This window comes from Bactrocera neohumeralis, chromosome 4 (genome assembly GCF_024586455.1).
Source record: "Bactrocera neohumeralis isolate Rockhampton chromosome 4, APGP_CSIRO_Bneo_wtdbg2-racon-allhic-juicebox.fasta_v2, whole genome shotgun sequence".
Classification (NCBI taxonomy): Eukaryota; Metazoa; Arthropoda; class Insecta; order Diptera; family Tephritidae; genus Bactrocera; species Bactrocera neohumeralis.
In genome coordinates, this window is record NC_065921.1 from 38,125,334 (window position 1) to 38,147,065 (window position 21,732).

Genomic DNA, 21,732 nt, shown 5'->3' on the forward strand with positions numbered 1-21,732 from the left:
CCTAGACATTCAGCAGGCATTTGACAGAGTCTGGCCTACTGTACAAAATTAAAAAGATACTACCTACCCCGCTCTATCTCCTCCTCAGATCCTATCTGAGTTTCAGGCATTTCTACGTTAAAATTCAAGACGAAATCTCGGACATACACGAGATAAAAGCAGGAGTCCCCCAAGGCAGTGTTCTGGGACCAACGCTCTACACAGTTTTTACCGCAGACATGCCAATACTAGAAGACGATAAATTAATAGTTGCCACCTACGCAGACGACACTGCTATACTTTCATCCTCCTACTCGGCTAGTGAAGCTGCTGAAACCGCACAAGCACAGCTAGATCAATTGCAATCCTGGCTAAGAAACTGGAATATCTCGGTAAACGCCTCAAAATCTGCTCAAATCACCTTCACATTGAGAAAAGAAGAGTGCCCCAGCGTAAATCTTAATGGAGTCATAATTCCTAAATCCAATAGTGTAAGATACCTCGGATTACATTTAGATAAAAGACTTACTTGGCGTGAACATATCAGAGCCAAGAGAGCACAGCTCAAAATTAAAACAAGAAAAATGTATTGGTTGCTTGGCCCCAAGTCTAAACTTAGTCTGAAAAACAAAATGCTTCTCTACAAAGCTGTGTTAAAACCTGTATGGTCTTATGGCATTCAAATTTGGGGTACTGCAAGTAAATCCAATATAAATATTATTCAAAGATACCAGTCAAAAACTCTTAGACTGATTGCTAAGGCTCCGTGGTATATCAAAAATATCCATCTCCACAAGGATCTGAACACATCTACGTTGATTGACGAAATAAAAAGATACAGCTCTAAATACATCACAAGACTAAATTCCCATCCCAACACACACGCCATAAACTTATTAGACAACAGTGAAGACACACGACGACTTCAAAGACTGCATCCTCTAGACCTGCCCTTTAGATCGTAAGAACTAATTAAGTAGTTAATGCAAAAATAATCATACGATACATTTACTGAACACCCTTACTTTAAGGCCAAATTGCACTTAATGCATCAATGTGAATTACATATATCAGTCAATTACATTTACTTATTGTTTTACGACAGATTGTAAATAAAGATATGCAATATAAAAAAAAATATATATAAAACTGTCGTTTATAGTAAGGATGAAATGGTTCGAAGATCTACAAGTCAATGATGATATTAGTGCTAGCCAAATCTACAACACTTTTTCTCTGACTTCGTATCTAATTTATTGGGAAAACAGAAAAACTATAGTCAAACAAGTAAGGAAGGGCTAAGTTCGAGTGCAACCGTACATTTTATACTCTTGCAACTAGCAAGAGTTAAAGGCGGGGAAATACCTTAAGATGTAAAAAAAAACGTCAACCAGAGAATAGGAATCTAACAATACATATATATGCAAGTACATATACACTATATAACTCATATACTGGCCGACAAATTCGGCATAAGATTTGTTAGAAAAACGAAAGTCATTATATGTAATATATAAGAGTAGGGTAAGTATCCACCCGATATTATCCATTAACTATTATTAATTAGGTACCTCACAAACAATCACCAATCATGTGGAGCAAAGTCAGCCAGATATTCGAAAATCCTGGTAATCGTTATAAGGAGGCTAGGTCAATTTTTCTCTCAAATTTATCCATTTTTGGCACAAAGCTACAATGTTTCGAGTAAAGCACGCTTTCCCATTTTCATTGAGGTAACTCAAATATTGGCCGATATATCCAGTATAAAGTTACATGGAAGTTCGAAAATCTTTACATTAGGTATATGGGGGCTAAGGCAAGTATTGGCCCGATTCGACTAATTTTTGATACACAGACATACCATTGTGAAAGATGGATTTTCCCTGAATTTCTGTCAAAAGTCAACTACAGATACCGGGGCTCACATATTCGGTACCCATGGTCTTGAACAGTTTGGTTGGATTTGGACAATTTTTGGTACTTAAGGAGATTACTTATTACTTCAAAATTTTATTCCGTTATATAAACACCTTCTTGATTTGTGTATTGAAAAGGGAAAGAATCAAATGGAATCCTAAATTGTGTTATTTGAGAAGTAGGCTTGGTTGTAGTCCGTTTTCGCCTATTTTCACACTGTAACATAGGAATGTTAGAAAAAAGACACGTTGGTCAAACCACGTCAAGTGGTTATCACCGATTTGGAAAATTAGCAGTTCATTAGGAAGGGGACCAAACGCATACCCACTGATACAAATATTTCGTCAAACCTTTTTTTTTTGTTTAATTTATTGAAGGTTGAAATTTAGAGCATGATAAAATTGTAAAAGTTTTTTCTTATAAACTACTAGAGATAAATCGATGATATTTTGTGAAGTTTACACTCACTTCCTAAACAACCCTACAAAACTGGATAAAAGATAGCCTCAAAGGAAACTCCGGCCACACAAGCACCACCAGCAAAACAAAGAGAAGGGAAGAACCGTTTCCACTAAAGAAGGGCATCAAAACTTACCGAAGCAGGAGTACATTACTCAACTGCGACGGGAGGAAGAGCAATCCTTGGAAAAATCCAAGGGTATCGTGCAAATTATGAAGCCGGCAATGTCAAAGCAAAAGAACATCAGCATGGATGTCAAGAACGGTGCGGCACAGTTAGATGAACTCTTCGACGTAATCAAGAGTTACCGCAGAAACTGGCTGATCACAGAAAACGAGAAAAGACGCGGACATCTAAGCAGACGCATCACAACCCCAGAGGCAATAACCGCGAAACGGCGGGCGATAAGTCCGGTGGAGTCTTGACAAACAGTGCGACTACGAAATGAAATGGATGGCCAGTGGCAAAAAGTCTTGCCTAAAAAAGCAAAGAAGACCCCCGCAAAATAATTAACAAAACACAAAAACGCAAAAGAGAGACAACAAGGGAGGAATATGGCGGTAAATCAGAGAGCAAATCAGAGACCGTGATCATAAACCCAGTAGAAGGAAATAGCTTTTCCGAGGTCCTTAAGAATATCCGTAACAAGGTAAATCTTAAAGAGGCACACAAAAACCAGTTTATGCTAGGCACTCAAGACCACCGCACAGAATAGTCGAAGACTCCACCATAAATATAACAGCATCTTACACAAGAGAGCAGGTCAAGGCATATATAACGCTCGATGAGGATAAGGCTGACGTACTGATGCGACAGGCACGCATTAAAATTGGCTGAGTTAACTGCAAGCTGCGACTGAAAGAAACCCGCAAAAGGAGCTTTCGCTGCTCTCGACCAGGGCACATAACCTGGGACTGCAAAGGGCCCAATAGGAGAGCACAAGGTGCTTGCATAAAATGCGGCTAACCAGGCCACAAATTGAAAGAGTGCACAAAGCCCCCTTCATGCTGCCTTTGGGTATAGGCTAAAAACGAAAAAGTCGACCATATTCCGGGCTCCGCAAAATGTATGGTATACAGGAAATACCAAAACAAATTAATATCCTTCAGGCCAATATGCATAGATGCAAGGCTGCTGATGCACTACTCTCGCAAATGGTGATGGAGAACGACTACGAGTTAATCATCATAAGCGAGCAGTATAAAAAAAAGGTAGAGGTATCTGGCTAGAAGATAGCAGCTCGACCGCCGCTATATGGTTACCACCAAGCAGTAATGTCATCACCGTAAACAAAGGGAACGGCAACGGTTTAGTCTCGGCCAAAAGTGACCTATTTACAGTAATAAGCTGCTACTTGACGCCAAGCGATAGCATACAGTAATTCCAAGAAAAGCTCGGCAATATTGAGGGCATAGCCAGGTTTATAGAGGGTCAACTAATTATCGCCGGAAACATTTTAGAAATAGCTGTGCGGCTAGGTCTAATAGTGCTCAATACGGGAAATGCAACCACGTTTAGAAGACCGGGATGCGAGGAAACTACACCAGACATTATCCTATCATCAGAACGCATGGCAGGTAAATAAAAAAAATGGAAAGTCCTGGAGGATTACACTGGCAGCGATCATCAGTACATTTCCTTCACGATCGATACCGGAACAAACGCTAACCAGCACAGGAAAAACACTGGAACACGAAAGTGGAACATTTCGAAACCGAATACTTCGAAATTAATTCCAATACAAAGCAGCAAAAAAGGAGCTGAAGCACGCCATCGACAATAGCAAAAAGGAAAAATGGAAGGAACTACGCGAGGGTATTAACAGAAACGTCTAGGGACTCGAGTATAAAATAGTAGTGAAGAAATTTTGTGCTCGAGCAAAGCCACCTGACTTAACTGCTTCCAAAATGGATCACATCGTTAACGCACTATTCCCCACACACGAAAAAAGGAGTACTGATCCACCCGGGCCGGACGAGATCCCAGCAGAAATGCTCAAAATAATCGCTGCAGAGCGGCCGGCAGTACTACTGAACATGAACAACACCTGCTTGATTATTCCCTGAATCCTGGAAAAAACAACGGTTTGTGCTAATCAGTAAGGGAAAAGGAGACCCCAACTTGCCATCAGCATACCGTCCACTATGCTTGCTTGACACAGCGAGAAAGCTCTATGAAAGACTACTTAAACCCAGACTCGAAGTGGCTATCAACGAAGCTTGAGGACTATCCAAACACGGCTTTAGTTCCGTGGCGACTTTAGATGTCCGAAACGCCTTCAACAGCGCTAGATGGGTCGACATGTTCGACGCTCTCGAAAAAAGCTTTAAGATCCCCGACTACCTCAGAGCTGTGATGCGGAGCTACCTTAGCAACAGAAAACTGCTGTACGAAACTAGAGAGGGTTCACGACAAATAGCGGTTACGTCAGGGGCAGCACAATGATCCATTCTAGACACAGACCTGTGGAACATCAGCTACGACGCTATATAAAAACCAGAAATGCCAGATGAATCAAACTTAATTTGCTACGCGGACGATATTACAGCAAGATACACAGAAGAAGTGCGAAGAAAGCTGAAACAGGTCATAATACGGACGCAACATGGCTCCACTCACACAACCTCCTGTTCGCTACGCAGAAAACAGAGCTACCATTACTAATAAAAAAGCACATACCCCTCGAGATAAGCATACACACCACTACGGATAATCTTAGGACACAAAAAGCAGTAAACTACCTAGGCATAAGACGAACAGTATCAGGCGATGCAATATTATCCAATTGACCTTCTAGCACAGAAATTAATAAGGTGTGGAACTAAAGCTATCATCCGATAATAAAAACAAGAACGCAATACAACAAATAAGAAAAGATACAATAACAACATGGCAACGACGATGGGAGAATGAAAGTCGTGGCAGATGGATTACAGCAGCTAATAAAAGATCATTATGGACAAGATAAACAGAAGAGAGTAATCAAGGTCTATCAATATGGTTGAAGTTATGCAAATGTGATCCCAGGATGGGCGATGGTTCCTTGAAAACAAAAAAAAACGAAATATGCAAGTGTGGTCTCCGCCTATTAACTGTTAAGTTCGGAACAAGACGGAACCGATGTCGTCCTGATCCAGGAATCGTGGCCGAATAGAGCGCTGCCAGCGCGATTTCCAAGCATTGAAGGCGTCACGGAAGGCATTCTATGGAATAGCTTTGAGAGCCGAAGTGCATGCTGCTTGGATGCCCTTTTATCGGACTTTTAACCCAAGGGAACAAATAAAAGTTCCAGGGGCCTCATCAGGGCTTTAGGGAGACTCCGGAAGCGCAGGGATGCCTTGATTAGGTAGCTGTTCACAAGAAAGGCGGTGTGGGCCGGGGCGTTGTCGTGATGCAACTTCCAATCGGCTGCGATGTCTTGTCGGAAGCATTGTGAATAGGAACCAGTGTAATAATTGGTGCCGAGGCGAATTAACGGCAATCATTTTGGGGTAATTGGGATATTAATCATAGAGGCGAGTCGTTCTTTGAATTCATTGTAATCGCAAATTTGTTTTATTTGTAGTCGGATAAACTATATTATTTTTGTGAATGTGGCAGAGAAGAAGTTCTTGACCTTCCGCTAAAATCGAAGGCAATTGTATATCTGATCTCTGACTGGAGGATTCTTAATGATCACTTCTTCTCTCACTACACGTACAACGGGTTCAGTCAAAATGTAAAATGTTCTAGAAACTCTTTTCAATATCTTATAAATACAAACAGAGACTTTACCAGACCAAAGACAAACCCTTATAGCGGACCATAGAACATAGAAAATTAGTACATCTTGCACAGGTTATTCAACAGAGCCAACTTGAGTGAGCTATCATGAATCCTCTAGGTTTAGGCGTGTCCTCGCCATCCACGTTGGAGATGTAAGGTGAGTCTTGATTAGGGCAGATACGCTTAAGATAGTCTTTGATGCTCACTTCCCAAGCAATATGGAGAGGTACCTCTCGGAGTACTGCAAGAAGATTGCACACCCTTTAACGAACTTTTGGACGTATGCAATATGAGTTAGACGAAAAAATTGTTCAAACCTATCAAGTTCTCGGGACCGAACCAGCGCAGCTGGAACATGCTGTTAAGTTGTCATGCAACTGAATTATGGCCTTCCTAGATATTGAGGGTGCCTTCAACGCCAGAAGTCATAGCAGCTTTGGACGGTTTTGGCGCTGAATCGAACCTAAAACATCTTATAAATGGAGTCACTTTCAAGGAAGCTTGAAAGCGTCCAACGAGCGGCGCCCATCAACATAAGTATTGCACTAAAGTTCCCTCCAACTATGGCTTATACTGACCATAGATACAGCACGAAGGGGTATGGTCGCGAAAAATGCTATCAGACTCTTCCGGAACCGCAGATTTTCTGACACTATATCGTTTTTCGAATGGATTTTGGTTGGAGTTTTCAATTGCGGTATTGTTGACATCAACACAAAAAAACAACTTTCGTTTGAGGCGTAGGCAAACTTCAACTTTTTTTTGACATAATGGTTTTAATCCCGTGTCAGTGGGGTTGACTAGAATATAAGAAAGTTGCAACTGCTACAAAGCATTTGTAGCTAAATATTACTGAGTTTATTTAGGAAAAATATTAGTAGAAAATGGAAAACGGGAAAATAAACTATTTTATATAATAATTAAGATAAAAATGCATAATAAGGTAAACATTTTGTCGAGCTCGTGAAAAACCAACCCGAAACTGGACCTAGACATTAAATAAAGGGGACGTGCAAGCAACTTTTAAAAGCCATTTTTTACTTTATTTACTATACTTGGTTCTAGGAAGTCCCAAAAGATTTTAGTGATGACTAAGGCTTTTTCGTTTGTGCTGCACATCTGTTTTGGCTCCAACATTTTTGTCATCGTAATATAAATCAAAAGTAATGTCCCTTTTAATAGCTATTTTTCACCTGTTTGTGAGCAATAACAGATTTGAATTATTTCGATTTTTCGGTTAAGTCTTAATTGTCAAATCTTAACTTTTCAGTTTTGAAACACCAATGAAACTTTGACAGAGAATAGTTGAAGTTCGTAATACCAAAAAAGAGTTTAGTTGATTTGAAGTTAAGTTTAACGTCAATTCAACTATGTGGAGTTAAAAACCATAATATCGCAAAAAATTGTTTATTCTTTAACCCTTCTGTTACCTTAAGGTCTTCTCGTGACCTTTTTATGTTATTTTTGCTTATAATGTATTTCATTAAAGATACACAATTTTGGGATTTCCTTTTACGAATTCCTGCATTGAGTGAAATCGCTTTGAAAAAGTGCAAAGTATTTTTTATGATTTGATAAAAAAAACATGGCAGAATCAAAACTAACGTGTGGGCAGCATAAGGTCATTCAGTGACCATCTACTGTTCAAAGTGGCAAGAGGAAGTTTCGCGTCATTTTTGCCAATTAATTTTTGTGTAAAATGACAGACATTGTAGATATTTTATAAAATGAAACATAACCGAGCATCGGTGAGTGTTTTGATTGATTTCGATGGAGTATTATCTGATTCAGCAAATTTGTCGTCTGACAGAAACCCAAATACAGACAATAATGGAAGACATTGTGGATATTGATAAGTATAGTGATTTGAGGACGATGAGAATGTATTGGAAGAATTGCCAGATGACGAATCTTCTGAAAAGTATGGTACATTGCTAGTGAAGAAGAAGACAGTATTGCTGAAGCTGATATAAGTAACATTCCCGTGTACTTTTCACCGACATCAACCAATAGCACCAGAGGCAGAACAGAAAATATAATTCGACAACACCCCGGTTACAGTATATTCAGTTGGCCGAATATGAAATATAAAAGAAACATTTGATCTGTGTTAGAGTTGACCAACATCAAGGGCGATGAAAAATTGGAGAGAAATATAAACCAATTGATGAAATAGAATTTAATGGATATTTGGGTATTTTGATATTAGGAGGTTCTTCAAATTGCGTATTTATACAATATGTAATTGCTAAAATACATATAATTTAGAACAGGCGTTTATCGGTCGACTAATATTTTGCTTTGTAATGTCACTTACAAGATTTTTGGAACTAACCTGTGTGCTGAGGTTCGTTAACAGAGATAATCGCAGAGCGAGAGTATATGATAAACTTGCTCCAATTCGGGATTTTTACGGGAAAAGGGTAGCTAACGTACCACTACTGTTTGTTCCCTATGAAAACGTAACAGTCAATGAGCGTTTAATTTCTTTTAGAGGCAGATGCCCATTCTTACCTTACATGCCAAACAAGCCAAGTAAATACGGTATAAAGGTATGGATAGCTGCGGATATGCGAACAAAATTTTGCCTAAATTTTGAAATATTTTTGGGAAAAGATTCAGCAGAACTTCGACGAAACCAAGACCAACGGGTAGGGTTGGATGTAGTAAGTGGGTAGGGATGACGGAACATAACAAACAGATAACTTTTTTACAACTCGAGATTTGGCATTACTTTTACTGAATAATAACATAACATTGATGGGCACTATGAGGAATAATAAGACAATTACCACTACTAAACAGTTGTTTCTTCTTTGGATATCATCATTGTTCGATGCATTGCTATAAAGTATACTTGTAAAATGGTTAGTGAATTGAGCACTATTCATCATAACAAAAATCTTATTGAAAACCATCCCAAGAAGTTGCCGGAAATAAAAGATTTTTATAATTCTACAAAATCTGGAGTAGACACAATTGACCAATTAGTAAAAACTTATACGTGCAAGAGACAAACTAATCATTGGCCCTTAGCTGTCTTCTCGGCGCTAAATGCCTAGGTTTTATGGACAGAAATTCACTCTAATTGGAATGCGTCAAAAACATATAAGCGCAAGATATTCTCGAAAAACTTGGCCTATACCTTGTTCAGGGTGAAATAACTCGTAGAAAACGCTCTAAAAAAGAGAAAAACAATTCAGGTGGCTCCGCATTCATTTATATTCAAAAAAAATCTAAGAAATGTTAAGAACAAAATAAAATTATAATCAATACAACTATGAAATGCTAAATTTAAACTTAATTTGTAGTCAGCAAAATTAAGAAATATTAGACAAAAAACTAAAATCATAAGGTTTTTATAGGATACCCTTACAAAACTCCGACTAGGTCATTCCGTGACCTTAACATCACATGTGCAACTTTTCACTAACAGCCTACTCAATGTCGTCCTAACCTACTCAACAGGCATACCGTTATGTACGACTGTTCAAATTTCCAACGCATTCCGTTGCCCTGTTGCACGCGCTGGAACACAACAAATCACGAAACGAGCAAACGACAACCCGTTTTCGATTCTAAACAAAAGACTCTCACAAGCGCGCACTGCATTACCACTCTCTCTCTCTCTTTTGGAATGTATGTATAACAGTTACAGCTATGTGCCGTAGAGTGCCACACACACACACACGCAGAGAACTGGCATCTCGTAACGGCGCTCGTATAGCAGGAATTAAGCGAAATCGCTTGAATGCTAAGCGGCCAAGGAGCGCACCAACACACCCACCACACCACACAACAGCAAGTAAGTGAGCGACGCAGCACAACAACGCCGGCGCAAACAATAACAGAGTCACCACTACACTCTCCCCAAGTAATGCGCCACATAAACACACGCACACAATGGTGGCGTGCATTGGCAAGCCTGAGCATGGCACTGTCTGTATGTATGTTGGGGCGGTGGTTGGCTGGCGCATGCCAAAGGCAAAACGAAATGCAAAGGCATGATAAGAGCAAAGGCAAAAATAGCAAATATTGGCATGAGCGAATTTTTTTTTATGCTTTTGCAAACAGACAAGCAAACAAACACACGCACATGCATGTATGTATGTATATGAATTAGTCTATGTTTGTCTGTTTGTGCGCATATTTAGACTTCAATAAAAAATGCAAACACATACATACATGCGCGCATAGTATTTAGCAGCATTTTTTTGCAGGTAAGTATGTGTGCATGTTTATGTGCGTGTGAGTATGTGTGTATTTAAGCGTGTTGTGTTGTTATGGTTTTTATGTGCATTTTTTTTAGTTATTGTTGGGCTTTTTGATTCCTTTATTTCTTCCACTCGCTTCTATGACGAAAAGGCGGTGTTTAGGCGTGTGAGTAGATGAAGTTAGCGTTGGGTATACATACATATGTACATACATACATATGTATGTAGGCGAAAGGATACGGAAAAGTATGTACTTATGTGGATATTTGAGGTTTTTTCAGGCTTATACCTATGTTGGGGCAGAAATCTGTAAACATTTTTTTAGACATATACATACATACATATTTATAAGCATCATGCTGTAATTGTATATCCATAGTATACATATGCATATAAGATAACAGGGTATACGACGCTTGCCACGAACTTTGTAACACCCAGAAGGAAACACTGGGGATCCTATAGACTAAACATATGTATGTATATCTTTATAAGTATATAAAAAATGCATGTCACGTTGTTTGTCCGCGATGGAATTCGAAACTACTGAACCGATTTCAGCAAAATTTAGCACACTGTGTCCAGTTCGAACCAACTTAGAAGATAGGATAGGATAGAATAATTCATAACTAAATAATACAGTGAAAGCTCTATTAAATGGACGCTCTATTAAGCGGTCATCTCCATTAACTATGTACATTGGCCGGTTCCCCAATTTGTGAATGATGTATGTACAATCTATTAAGTGAGCAACTCTATTAACTGGACAGAAAGGCTGGTAACCAGACATTGAGAAAGCAGGTACCGAAAAATCGTTTTCGCCTTTATTCGTAAATAAAACATTCACTGTATTGAATATTTTATTATATGAATAATAGTATAAAATGTATACCACAGCAACGCGTGGAAGGATCCACTAGTATATAAATAAATGATCAGCATGGCCAACTGAGTCGATTTAGCAATGTCCGTCTGACTCAGATATGCGAACTAGTCTCTCAGCTTTTGATATATCGATCTGTTATTCTGCTACCACCTTCTTTTTCCCAAGAAGCTGCTCATTTAATGGACCCCTATAGCATATAGCTGTCATACATACTGAACGATCAGAATCAAACAATTTTATGGAATGCTTTTCCATTGGACGCGATATCCTCAATATATCTTCAATAAACCATTTTTCATTCTGCAAGACAATAGGAGTCTTCGAAAAAATTGTTCAATTGTTCAGATCGGATAGCTATATGCTAGCTGCTGTACTATATGAACAATCAAAATCAAGGTTTTGTAAGGAATCTTTTGTATTTGTGAGGGGTATTATAGCTTCGATGCAAGCGAAGTTAACTTTTTCTTACTTTTATGCATACTTTCAGGGGTATGGGTATACATACTATGTACTTACATATTCATATATACAAATTGCATATATATACATATGTTGTAAATATGTTCTCAAATTCCTAAGCGATATAAATGAAGTATGACAGTGCTTAGCATGCTATTGTTGATGCAAGTATGTGCGAACATACTACTGTGGGCAAAAAATAGTAAGATTTTTAATTTAAATTTCACGACAAACCCCATTCGAGGAAATATTTAGATTGGTATTACTGTAAATAACATCTGTGTCAAATGTCAGAGAATAATAGTAATAATTAGTGTTTAGTATACGCTTGTCTTTCTGAAGAACATAAAGTGCTTTTGTGTGCGAAAAAAAATTTCTGGTGCCAAAACGTTCAGAATGTTGAAAAAGACCTTCGGTTATTATTGTATGTCACGAATAAGTGCTTTTCAATGACACAAATTATTTAAAGAGGTCGAGAACACGTTGACGATGAACCACGTCCAGGACGGCCATCAACATCAACACATAAATAAAGCAAGAAAAACGTTAACTTCAGCTGCACCGAAGCTAATATACCATTCACAGGTGTGCATTTCTTTGCCTATAGTGAGCCGATCTGAACAATTTCTTCCGATATTACATTATTACCTTAAGCAGTAATCCATGTCAAATGCCAAAGTTTTATATATAAGCATTTAATTCCGATCATTAAGTTTGTATGGAAGCTGTATGCTATAGTAATCCGATCTTAACAATTTTTTCGGAGATTACATTATTTCTATGATAAATATCTCACACCAAATTTTGTGAAGATACGTTGACAAATGTAAAAGTTTTCCATACAGGAAATTGATTCCGACCGTTCAGTTTGTATGGCAGCTATATGTTATAGTGTCCCGATATCGGCAGTTCCGAAAAATGTGCAGCTTCTTGAAGAGAAAAAAAGACGTTTGCAAAGTTTCAAAACGATATCTTAAAAATTGAGAGACTAGTTCGTATATATACAGACAGACAGACAGACAGACAGACAGACAGACAGACAGACGGACATGGCTAAATCGACTCAGCTCAACACACTGATCATTTATATATAGACTTTATAGGGTCTCCGACACTTCCTTCTGGGTGTTACAAACTTCGTGACAAACTTAATATACCCTGTTCAGGGTATAATTAAGGAATTTGTGCTTGAAAACGACGACTATCAGTCATAGTTGGAATATGGGATGGTTCACTGAAGACCATTTTGAATAATAATTTGACCCTAAGAAAAGTGAAAGCACGAATTGGTTCCAAAATGACTATTTTTTTCGAAAAACAGCGTCGCGTTAACGTCTGTGAAATGCTTTCCGACTACCAGAATGCCATGAAATGTATTATTACTATGCTTACGACCCAGAAACAGACGATCAATCGTCTGAATTTCGTGGCAAAGGTGAGCCAAGCCGAAAAAACACGCCAAAGCAGGTCAAAAATCAAGCTTATGTTGACAGTTTTCTTTGATTATTGAGCTGTGGTGCAGTCGGAATACCTGCCGACAGGCCAAGCTGTTAACGAGGAATACCAGGAACTATTCTTAGAAGAAGAGTTGCATACTGTTTTGATTCCTTGTGAATTGTTCGGCAAATTTTCAACCAATATCGTGCCACAACCATCGTATTCGCTTGATTTAGCGCCGTGTGGCTTCTGGCTCAGCAAACTCAAACGACGCCTCACGGGAAACCGTTTAGGGTCAATTGAAGACATTAAATGTGAATCGCAACACACATTGGAGTCTATTCCGGAAATTGACTTAAAAACTGTTTCGAGGATTGGAAAAAAAGTTGGCGGAAATGTATTGGGTTCAAGGGGGATTACTTTGAGGAACGACATAGCTTTTGAAGAATAAATTAAGAATTTTAAAATTATGAGCAAAGTCTTACTATTTTTTGCTCTAACATATGTACATATACAGGGTTTCTTTAAACTGTGTATGCAAAAAAATATAAATACATACATATAAACACATGTAAAGATATGTATAGATAATAATATTGTCTCTTATATCTGTCTCTTATATTTGTATAAGTACTATATTTCTGTGAACCACTTACATTTAAGCGTTGTATATAGTATCTCCAAATCGAACTGCTTCAGCAGCTTCATTAAACTAACGTCATCACTCTCACCAACGTTTGCCGCACCCGAAGCCGCTTGTTCACCATGCACTGTGTCCAACCGTGCGCCAATATGTTGCACGCCGGCACTGAAGCACGCTGCCTTTGTGTTGCACGCATCGGCCTGTGAGTTGTGCGAGTTCTGCGTGTCGCCTTCGCCCGTGTAATTGGCAATGAAGTCGAAGTCCATCTCAGTTTTAACCACAATCTCAGGCGTATCCATCATTTCACCAATGCAAATGTGCTGAAACACTGCAGCTACAAGCAGTTATGCGAAAAATCAATACACCACTAGCCGTTTGCTTTGCTGCAAGCGCGAAAAATTCAGTCTAAACACTTCTATTCATCACTAAAAAGCCAACATGCACCGTGCGAAAGCCAAAATACTACTGGCAACTTCAGTGCGACTTATCGATTGCTGCCGCACTGCCGCCAACACGCCGCTACACCCTGGCTTCCCCTTATATGTATACGGAAATATGTATATGTATGTATATAAGCGCATAGTAACGCGCATGTGTGTGTGTGTATGAGAGTGTCTGCGTGTACAGCAACTAAAATTCAACAACAACGCAACCAAATAAACATATCTACATAAATATCTATACATATGTATATGTATGTGTATGTGTGCACAACAATAAAAAGCACGCAACCCAAGCCGACCTACCTCAGCCCAGCGCCCAATACCACACACACCACCCCCTGCCAACCACACCACACCTCGCATATATTTGTTTGTGTGCGCGCGCACTGATGCCTCGTATACTTTTTCGCTTTCATACGAAGCTTACTAACATGCCACCTGCTGCCTGCCCGCCAGTTAGCCAGCCAGCCAGCCAGCTTTGCTGTTAAACAAGCAACATCCCATGCAGCATACATACAAACATATAATAGCACACAATGCAGAGTGTGAGTGAGTACGGGCTTTGTGCGTTGGTGTTGGTGACAGCCTTTTGCACAGGCGCTTCTCGCTCCTGCTGCTGGCATTCATACATACAGACACACGTTCACTCGTCGTCGCTGTTGTGTTTCGTTTTTGGTCTTGTGCTGCGCAGCAAGTGGCTCTGCGCAGCCAATGGATACATAATGGTCGGCTGTTGGTTGCTCGGCATAGAGCTGCCAACAGTTTGCAATTTCGTGTTGGTGGTTGAGGTGAATTGGAAGGGCATGCGATGCGTTGTGGCGTCTGTGAATGAGAGTGTAAAAGGAAAATTGCAAAAGTGTTGTAGTGGTGATTGTTGTTGGCAAACGCACATACATACATATGTATGTTTGAACGTGAATGCCAGCAGACATATTTACATACATACATACATACATATGCACAGTTTACGCTTGTAGGCCGATATGTGCGCTGTTGTGTAGCGAAGCTTAGGCATTTTTTTGAAGTTTGATACAAAGCGCTTATACTTACACACAAATGCATGGACATATAGACATACATACATATATACATACATACTCGCATGCACTTAAATGCAGTTATTAAATATGTACAAAAATTGGCGTGGGAATTTGTGTAAGTACAAAGGGAAATGTTTATTCTTATAGCCATGTGTGTAAATAACAGCAAAAACAATAATAAATTCGTCACAAAAGAATTACTAAAGTGCAGAAAACAAATTAAGTGAAATTGAAATATGTTTTGGAGGCTTTAATTGCTCAATGGTGAGTGAGTTTACAAATCATATTAGGTTATATAAATTACATTTTACCGCATTTAAGGACATACGTCATCAAATTTTTGTTGTCAGATGACTGGTCCTAATAAAAAAATGGTGCCTTATTTGCAATAAAACGTTGTATCGGTGAATGCTCTTAGATTTGTATATGATTCAAATTCGCGACAATGTGATCACTTCGGCTGCATCGAAGCTATAATACCTTTCACAGGCGAATTTCTTATAAGAACTATTTTTTTTTTAAGGTAGAGGTAAACATCAAAAGCCGGAGAGCGGTACTTTAATCCGCTAAACCTCAACGGATGTCTCTTCCACGGAACCACCGGATTAGGAATTATTTCATGGGAGAGAAAAATAAGTTGTACGGACTGACTGACCCTTAATCTATTGTAAGTTTCTTAGTTTTGTCATAATTAGAGCTGACAGCTTTCCATTTATCAAAAGACTGACACATATATGTTGAAAATGTTCCACCGTTACACCACCGCCGAGTGTAGAATTTAGCTTTTCCTTATGTTTGACAAAGGGGGGCACTGGAAACATACGGGTTCAGAGTCTTTTTTGCACTCTGTACACGTCGGACAATACGGACTAACGTCATTATTAATTTCAAACAAATACTTTCTGCAACATCCATGGCAACTCTGTATTTGGGTTAGGTTGAAATTCAGGTCTCCATGTCGTCTGTCTATCCACGAATGAATGTCTGGGATCTGTCTGTGGGTTCTTTGAATGAGGTTTGCGACCGCTGCTACCATATTGGGAGGCTATTGGTTATTTTCGTTTCTTTTCACCTTGTAGACGGCTCTGATAGTTGGTATAGTTGCGCAAGTTCGTCAACTTGGTTGTCATCGGGCGGCATGCTGGCTAGTACGTCAGCAGCATCGCTTGACATCGTTCGGAAAGCGCTTATATCGCTCGTATTGTAGAAAGCCTATGCACTAATTTTATTGGTTTTGCCTATGATTTTATGTCCAACGCCTGTATACATGTCGGTCCTGCATACAATATCACGGAAGTCATTGCTTTTCTATTAAAAATCACCGGCTGGAACTCACGCAGCCTGGTATTGGTGTCATTCTCGAAAAAAAATTTTACATTTCGTTTGCTTTGCCGAAAGTGTACGCCATGTGTTATTTAAATTTTAACTTGGAGTCCAATATTACTCCCAAATACTTCAGCTGTGGCTTTGAAGTAATCTCGCAGACGCAGACCATTTATGCAGTCATTGCATTTGAGCCGGAGGTCATGTAGATGTTTAGCTACCATTACCATCATCCGGATATGCCATTGATTCAACATTTTTTGGTTGATGAATTCTTAGCACCCCGTCGTAAATCGGGGCTGTCGCACTGGAATCAGCTGTTTATAAATTGGTTGAATGACAGTTCGGAGTATTGTTCACAAGTGTACAAACGCGTTTTGCCAAAAGTGAACGCAAAAAAAGTGATCAGCGATTTAATTCAAACGTAATAGTGGTCAGCGATTTAATTCAAACGTAATAGTGGATTGCTTTATATTTAGCTGGAAAATCACTGCCAGCAATTGTGCGTGAGCTCAAACGTTTGGCTAAAGAACTGAAAATATCCGACCGCAGCATCCGACGCATATTGAAAAATGAGCTCACGGTCAAGCCTTACAAGTTCCAAAAGGCCCATGCTCTCACACCGAAGCAGCAACAAGTAAGACTTGAGAGAGCAGTTGTTTCGCTTGACCGAAAGCGGTCAAATTCCGAACAATGTGTTTTCTGACGAAAAAATTTTTCCAACTGAGCAATTCGTAAACTCTCAAAACGACAGTGTTTACTTGACCGACCATTCATACCAGAATCTAAGTGATCGGTTGGCCACCAGGAGGCAGCACCCGTCACAAATAATGGTTTGGGCCTCTGTCACCGCAGAGGGGCGCTCTCCAATTGTTTTCATCGAGCCTGGCGTCAAAGTAAATGCGACGTATTATCGGGAAAGTGTTCTGGAGGTTGTTTTGCAGCCGTGGGCAAGCAAACATTTCGGTCGCCAACCATGTACGTTTCAACTAGACTCAGCACCGTCTCACAAAGCGCGAGGGAACCAAGAATGGCTGAAAAACAAGGTTCCGAACTTCAGTACGACCACACAATGGCTCTCGAATTCACCAGATGCGAATCCAATGGATTATTCTCTCTGAACCATTTTGGAGGCAAGGTCCGAAGTAAAAAATACACCAGTCTCGAGATGCTGAAGAAAGCCATTGTCCGTGAGTGAGCCAAAATACCGGCAAGTCACATTCGGGCAGCTTGCGATTCGTTTTTTTACTGTATCAAGGTCATAGTTAAGGCAAAAAGTGGTCACATCGAGCAAAAGTGACTTGGTCCTGAATTAATGATTATTTTCACACTTCTTGTACTTTGAAATAAATAAAAATAATTTTCCAAGCCGAATTTATGGTTTTTTTAATTGGTTACACTTCGAGTGCCGAGCCGCGTATGTACATACAAAAAATATTTTCAATTCTTAATTCCGTTGTCTGCGATCAAAAATTTAAAATTTCATTTTTATTGAAAATTTAATTGTTAACGCCAATAAATTAGATACATTAAATAAAAAGTTAAATTTTTAATTAGATAAAATTTTCAATTTTCAAAACTGTAGAGTAAAAAGTTCGTTCCTGAAGACATTTATCTTGAATTCGACCTTAACCTATGCCGATCTTCGCGTAGAAACCCTGTCAAATTAAAAAAAATTCCATACAAGGACTTTGGTTTGGTCAGTCAGTTTTCACAATGAATACAATATAGCGGATACAAGGTGCGTTTAAAAGTAAGTTTTTGAATCTGTCGTTCCTTGGTGGAGCCATCTATATGTCGACTAGTGAACATAGAATCTGCTATCTTTATCGATTGTCCAGTGAGAATTTCATGACATTTCATTGATTGGAAGTTTTAAGTGTCAGTATGTTTGTGTTATCGGTGCGAAAATGAGCTTCGAACAAAGAGCCAACATTAAATTTTGTTTTGAAATTGATAAAACTTTACCGAAACGTTTCACTTGATGAAACAAGTATTTGGCGATGATTGCCTATCCCGTAGCAGAGTGCACGAGTGGTTTCAACGTTTTCAAAGTGGTCGTGAGGACATAAATGACGATCAACATGTGGGCCAATCAAAATCCGTGATCACCGGAAATTCCATCGGAACTGTGCGTGAACTCATCGAAAATCAGCCGAAATCATCATTGAAGTTCATGGAAATGGAATTGCACATCTCCACAACATCGATTTATCGTATTTTGACCGAACATTTGAGCTTACGAAAGATGTGTGCACGGTTTGTTCCGCCAAAAATTGCTCAGAATCCAATATTCAAAGGACGATTCTTTGACCAAAAATCATATTTTAATCATTAACTATTCCCCGTATTCACCTGATATGGCACCGTGCGACTTCTTCCTTTTCGGAAAAATGCATTTGCCCATGAAAGGAAAGCGTTATACAGACGTAGAGGCCATTCAAAAGGCTTGCAACTTCCAGCCATACCGGCCAATGAGCTAAAACACTCATTCGACATGCTTTTGGACCGTGCAAAAAACTGTATTGAAGCAGAAGGAGACTATTTTGAATAAAATAAATTGATTTTGCCGAAAAACCATTTGTTCTGTTTAATATTTTTTTACGTCCTGTTTACTTTGGAAAGCACCTTGTAGAACTGCTGCACTTGCTTTTGTAATTAATTTCATTCAGATGATTCAATGAATTCCGACTACTTTGTTGGAAAAATTTTTCGAATAGTGCTTATATCAAAAAAATGTCAGAACAATTTCAGCTAGGAGTAAGTGGCACTATATGTGTATAGAGGTGAGTTCTCAATACAAATATCCTTTCAGCTGTGCTGCCGTTAACTGAAGTAAAGTTTGAAATTCCATGGCGAAACATGGCACTCATGTTCCTTCATAATAATATATAATGATATTTTATCGTCTTTATTTGGATTAATTCATAAAACGGATTTTATATCAGATAACATATATTGAATATGCAAATCCCATTATCATTGCACCACAGTTTACAAATAAGTGAGAACAGTCAATACCATTTCTCATAAGATGGACAACTTAAACAATAAGAGAGATATCATCTTTCAAAAGTCCTAAAAGTCCTCAAATCGATAAAAAAAAAATCAGCTAGTCCGAAAAAGAGCACGAAAGGTTACCTCGTATAAGCACGTCCTACAGAACGTGCCCATCGGGTGTGACGCTTTCAAAAAATTTATTTTATTTTTTGCATAAATCCAATCTAGAGCATTCAAGGAATGTGATGATTAAGTAATTTTCCGAAATTGAATGTAGTTCGAAAATTACAAGGGTGAGAAAGTAAGGTCTTTAGAGCCTTATAGCCATCTACATGACACATTGGATGTCGGTTTGATTTTAGGTTAGCCAGTCTACCTTTTTTCTTCATGGGTGCCATTAAAGCGATAAATCTCGCAATTAGCAAAATGTTTTTACTTAAGAAAAATTCTTAATTACAGTTGAAAACTTAAATAAAATTTAGCAAAAATTTGGAAGCTCTAAGTTTTCTGATTTCACTATAAAAAATTCTGAAAAAACCTAAAAAACAGGAACAATATTAAGTGTAAATGGAAAATGTACTCATTTACAACACCAAATTTATGAGTATTTGTATAACGCCAGTGGTTGCTGGCAAACAACGAAAATATGGACTTTACTGACAAAACCGCACTTTAGACAAGATACTTAATTCGTGTGAACAATATTGTCGCCTTTAATATCTGAAGAATACTTCCTATCGCTTAACTGTTATACGCGCTCAATATGTATGCTGCCAATCGCTCTCTGGGCAAAATGTACACGAGCGGAGAGTATGCACACATGAAATGACGAAGAAACAGAACACCACCTGTGGAAGCAACAGGCATCGACCGCAGCACACTTGCCTTGTTTTTTGCTAGATATGCTACACTGTGATGTGACTTTATTTTGCTGTAAAGTGGTGTGAAATGATGGAATTGAAACATATCACATGATAGCAGGTGATGTGACTTAATTTTGTACGATGTGTAATGTGACAATAGTCCCTCAGTTTTTAAGATAACGTTTTGAAATTGCAAACGTCATTTTCACTTCAAGAAGCTGCTCATTTGTCGGAACTGCCGATATCGGACCACTATAACATATAGCTGCCATACAAACGAACGATCGGAATCAAATGCTTGCATGTGAAACTTCTTCACTTGACTATATATCTTCACGAAATTTGGTATAGATTATTTTCTAAGGCAACAATGTAATAAGAAATTGTCAGATCTGATTACCATTATTACATACATATAGCTTCCATAGTTACCTAAATAAAGTTACTTAAAGAAATGCACCTATGAGGGGTATATTAGTTTCGGTGCAGCCGAAGTTAGCGTTTATTCTTGTTTTAGAATGAAAACAGAAATAAGTCCTATAATTAAATGTAAGGAAAAAGATCATCCGCAATTAAATAGTAGGGATAATAATTAAAACGTAGTCCATAAGATCAAGTGAACGTAGAAAAACTATTTATACGTCCTGAAAAGGCCTTTTGACAGGTTTTGCTATAGTCATGTCAGCTTACCTTTTTGATAATTTTGGTTTTTAAGGCGAGTGCTCCTTATCATGGGTTGTCAAAAAAGTCTTGCGGTATTTTCGCTAGTAGGCGCTGAAAGTGCGCATGTAGTTCTAGTTTTATTCGTCGCATCGGGTCATGCTATACCTTTTCAGGAAACCTCATTTCACGCGCTAACACGTGTTTGATTGATTGTCGTTTCTTTTAAGTCGTTCGTGAGTTATAGCGTCGCAAACATGGAGCAAAATAAAGAGAAATTACGGCATATTTTATATTACTACTACGATAAAGGCAAAAATGCATCTCAAGCCGCCAATAAAATTTGTGCAGTTTATGGACCCGATACAGTTTCCATTTCCACCGCACAACGATGGTTTAAACGTTTTCGTTCTGGTGTAGAGGTTGTCGAAGATGCGCCACGCTCCGGAAGGCCTGTCGTCGAAAATTGCGATAAAATTGCGATAAAATCGCTGAATTGGTCGAAAAAGACCGGCATAGTAGCAGCCGTAGCATCGGTCAAGAGCTGGGCGTGAGTCATCAAAAATTCATTTCAATTTCAATAAAAAAAAAATTCAATAAAAATACCGCAAGACTTTGTGGACAACCCAATATTTCTGGTACT

At 38.7% G+C, this 21,732-nt stretch overlaps 1 protein-coding gene across 2 annotated transcripts in view; it reads right to left on the reverse strand.

The window, feature by feature from the left end:
• The window catches only part of LOC126757149 (uncharacterized), a 34,500-nt gene extending 20,292 nt beyond the window's left edge, over positions 1–14,208 (reverse strand). For both annotated transcript variants that reach the window (XM_050470808.1, XM_050470807.1), the window contains exon 1: positions 13,774–14,208. In XM_050470808.1, coding sequence (XP_050326765.1) covers positions 13,774–14,062 — 289 coding nt within the window. In that variant the 5' untranslated portion in view covers positions 14,063–14,208. The remainder of the gene's footprint in view (positions 1–13,773) is intronic.
• Between the last annotated feature and the right edge of the window lie 7,524 nt (positions 14,209–21,732).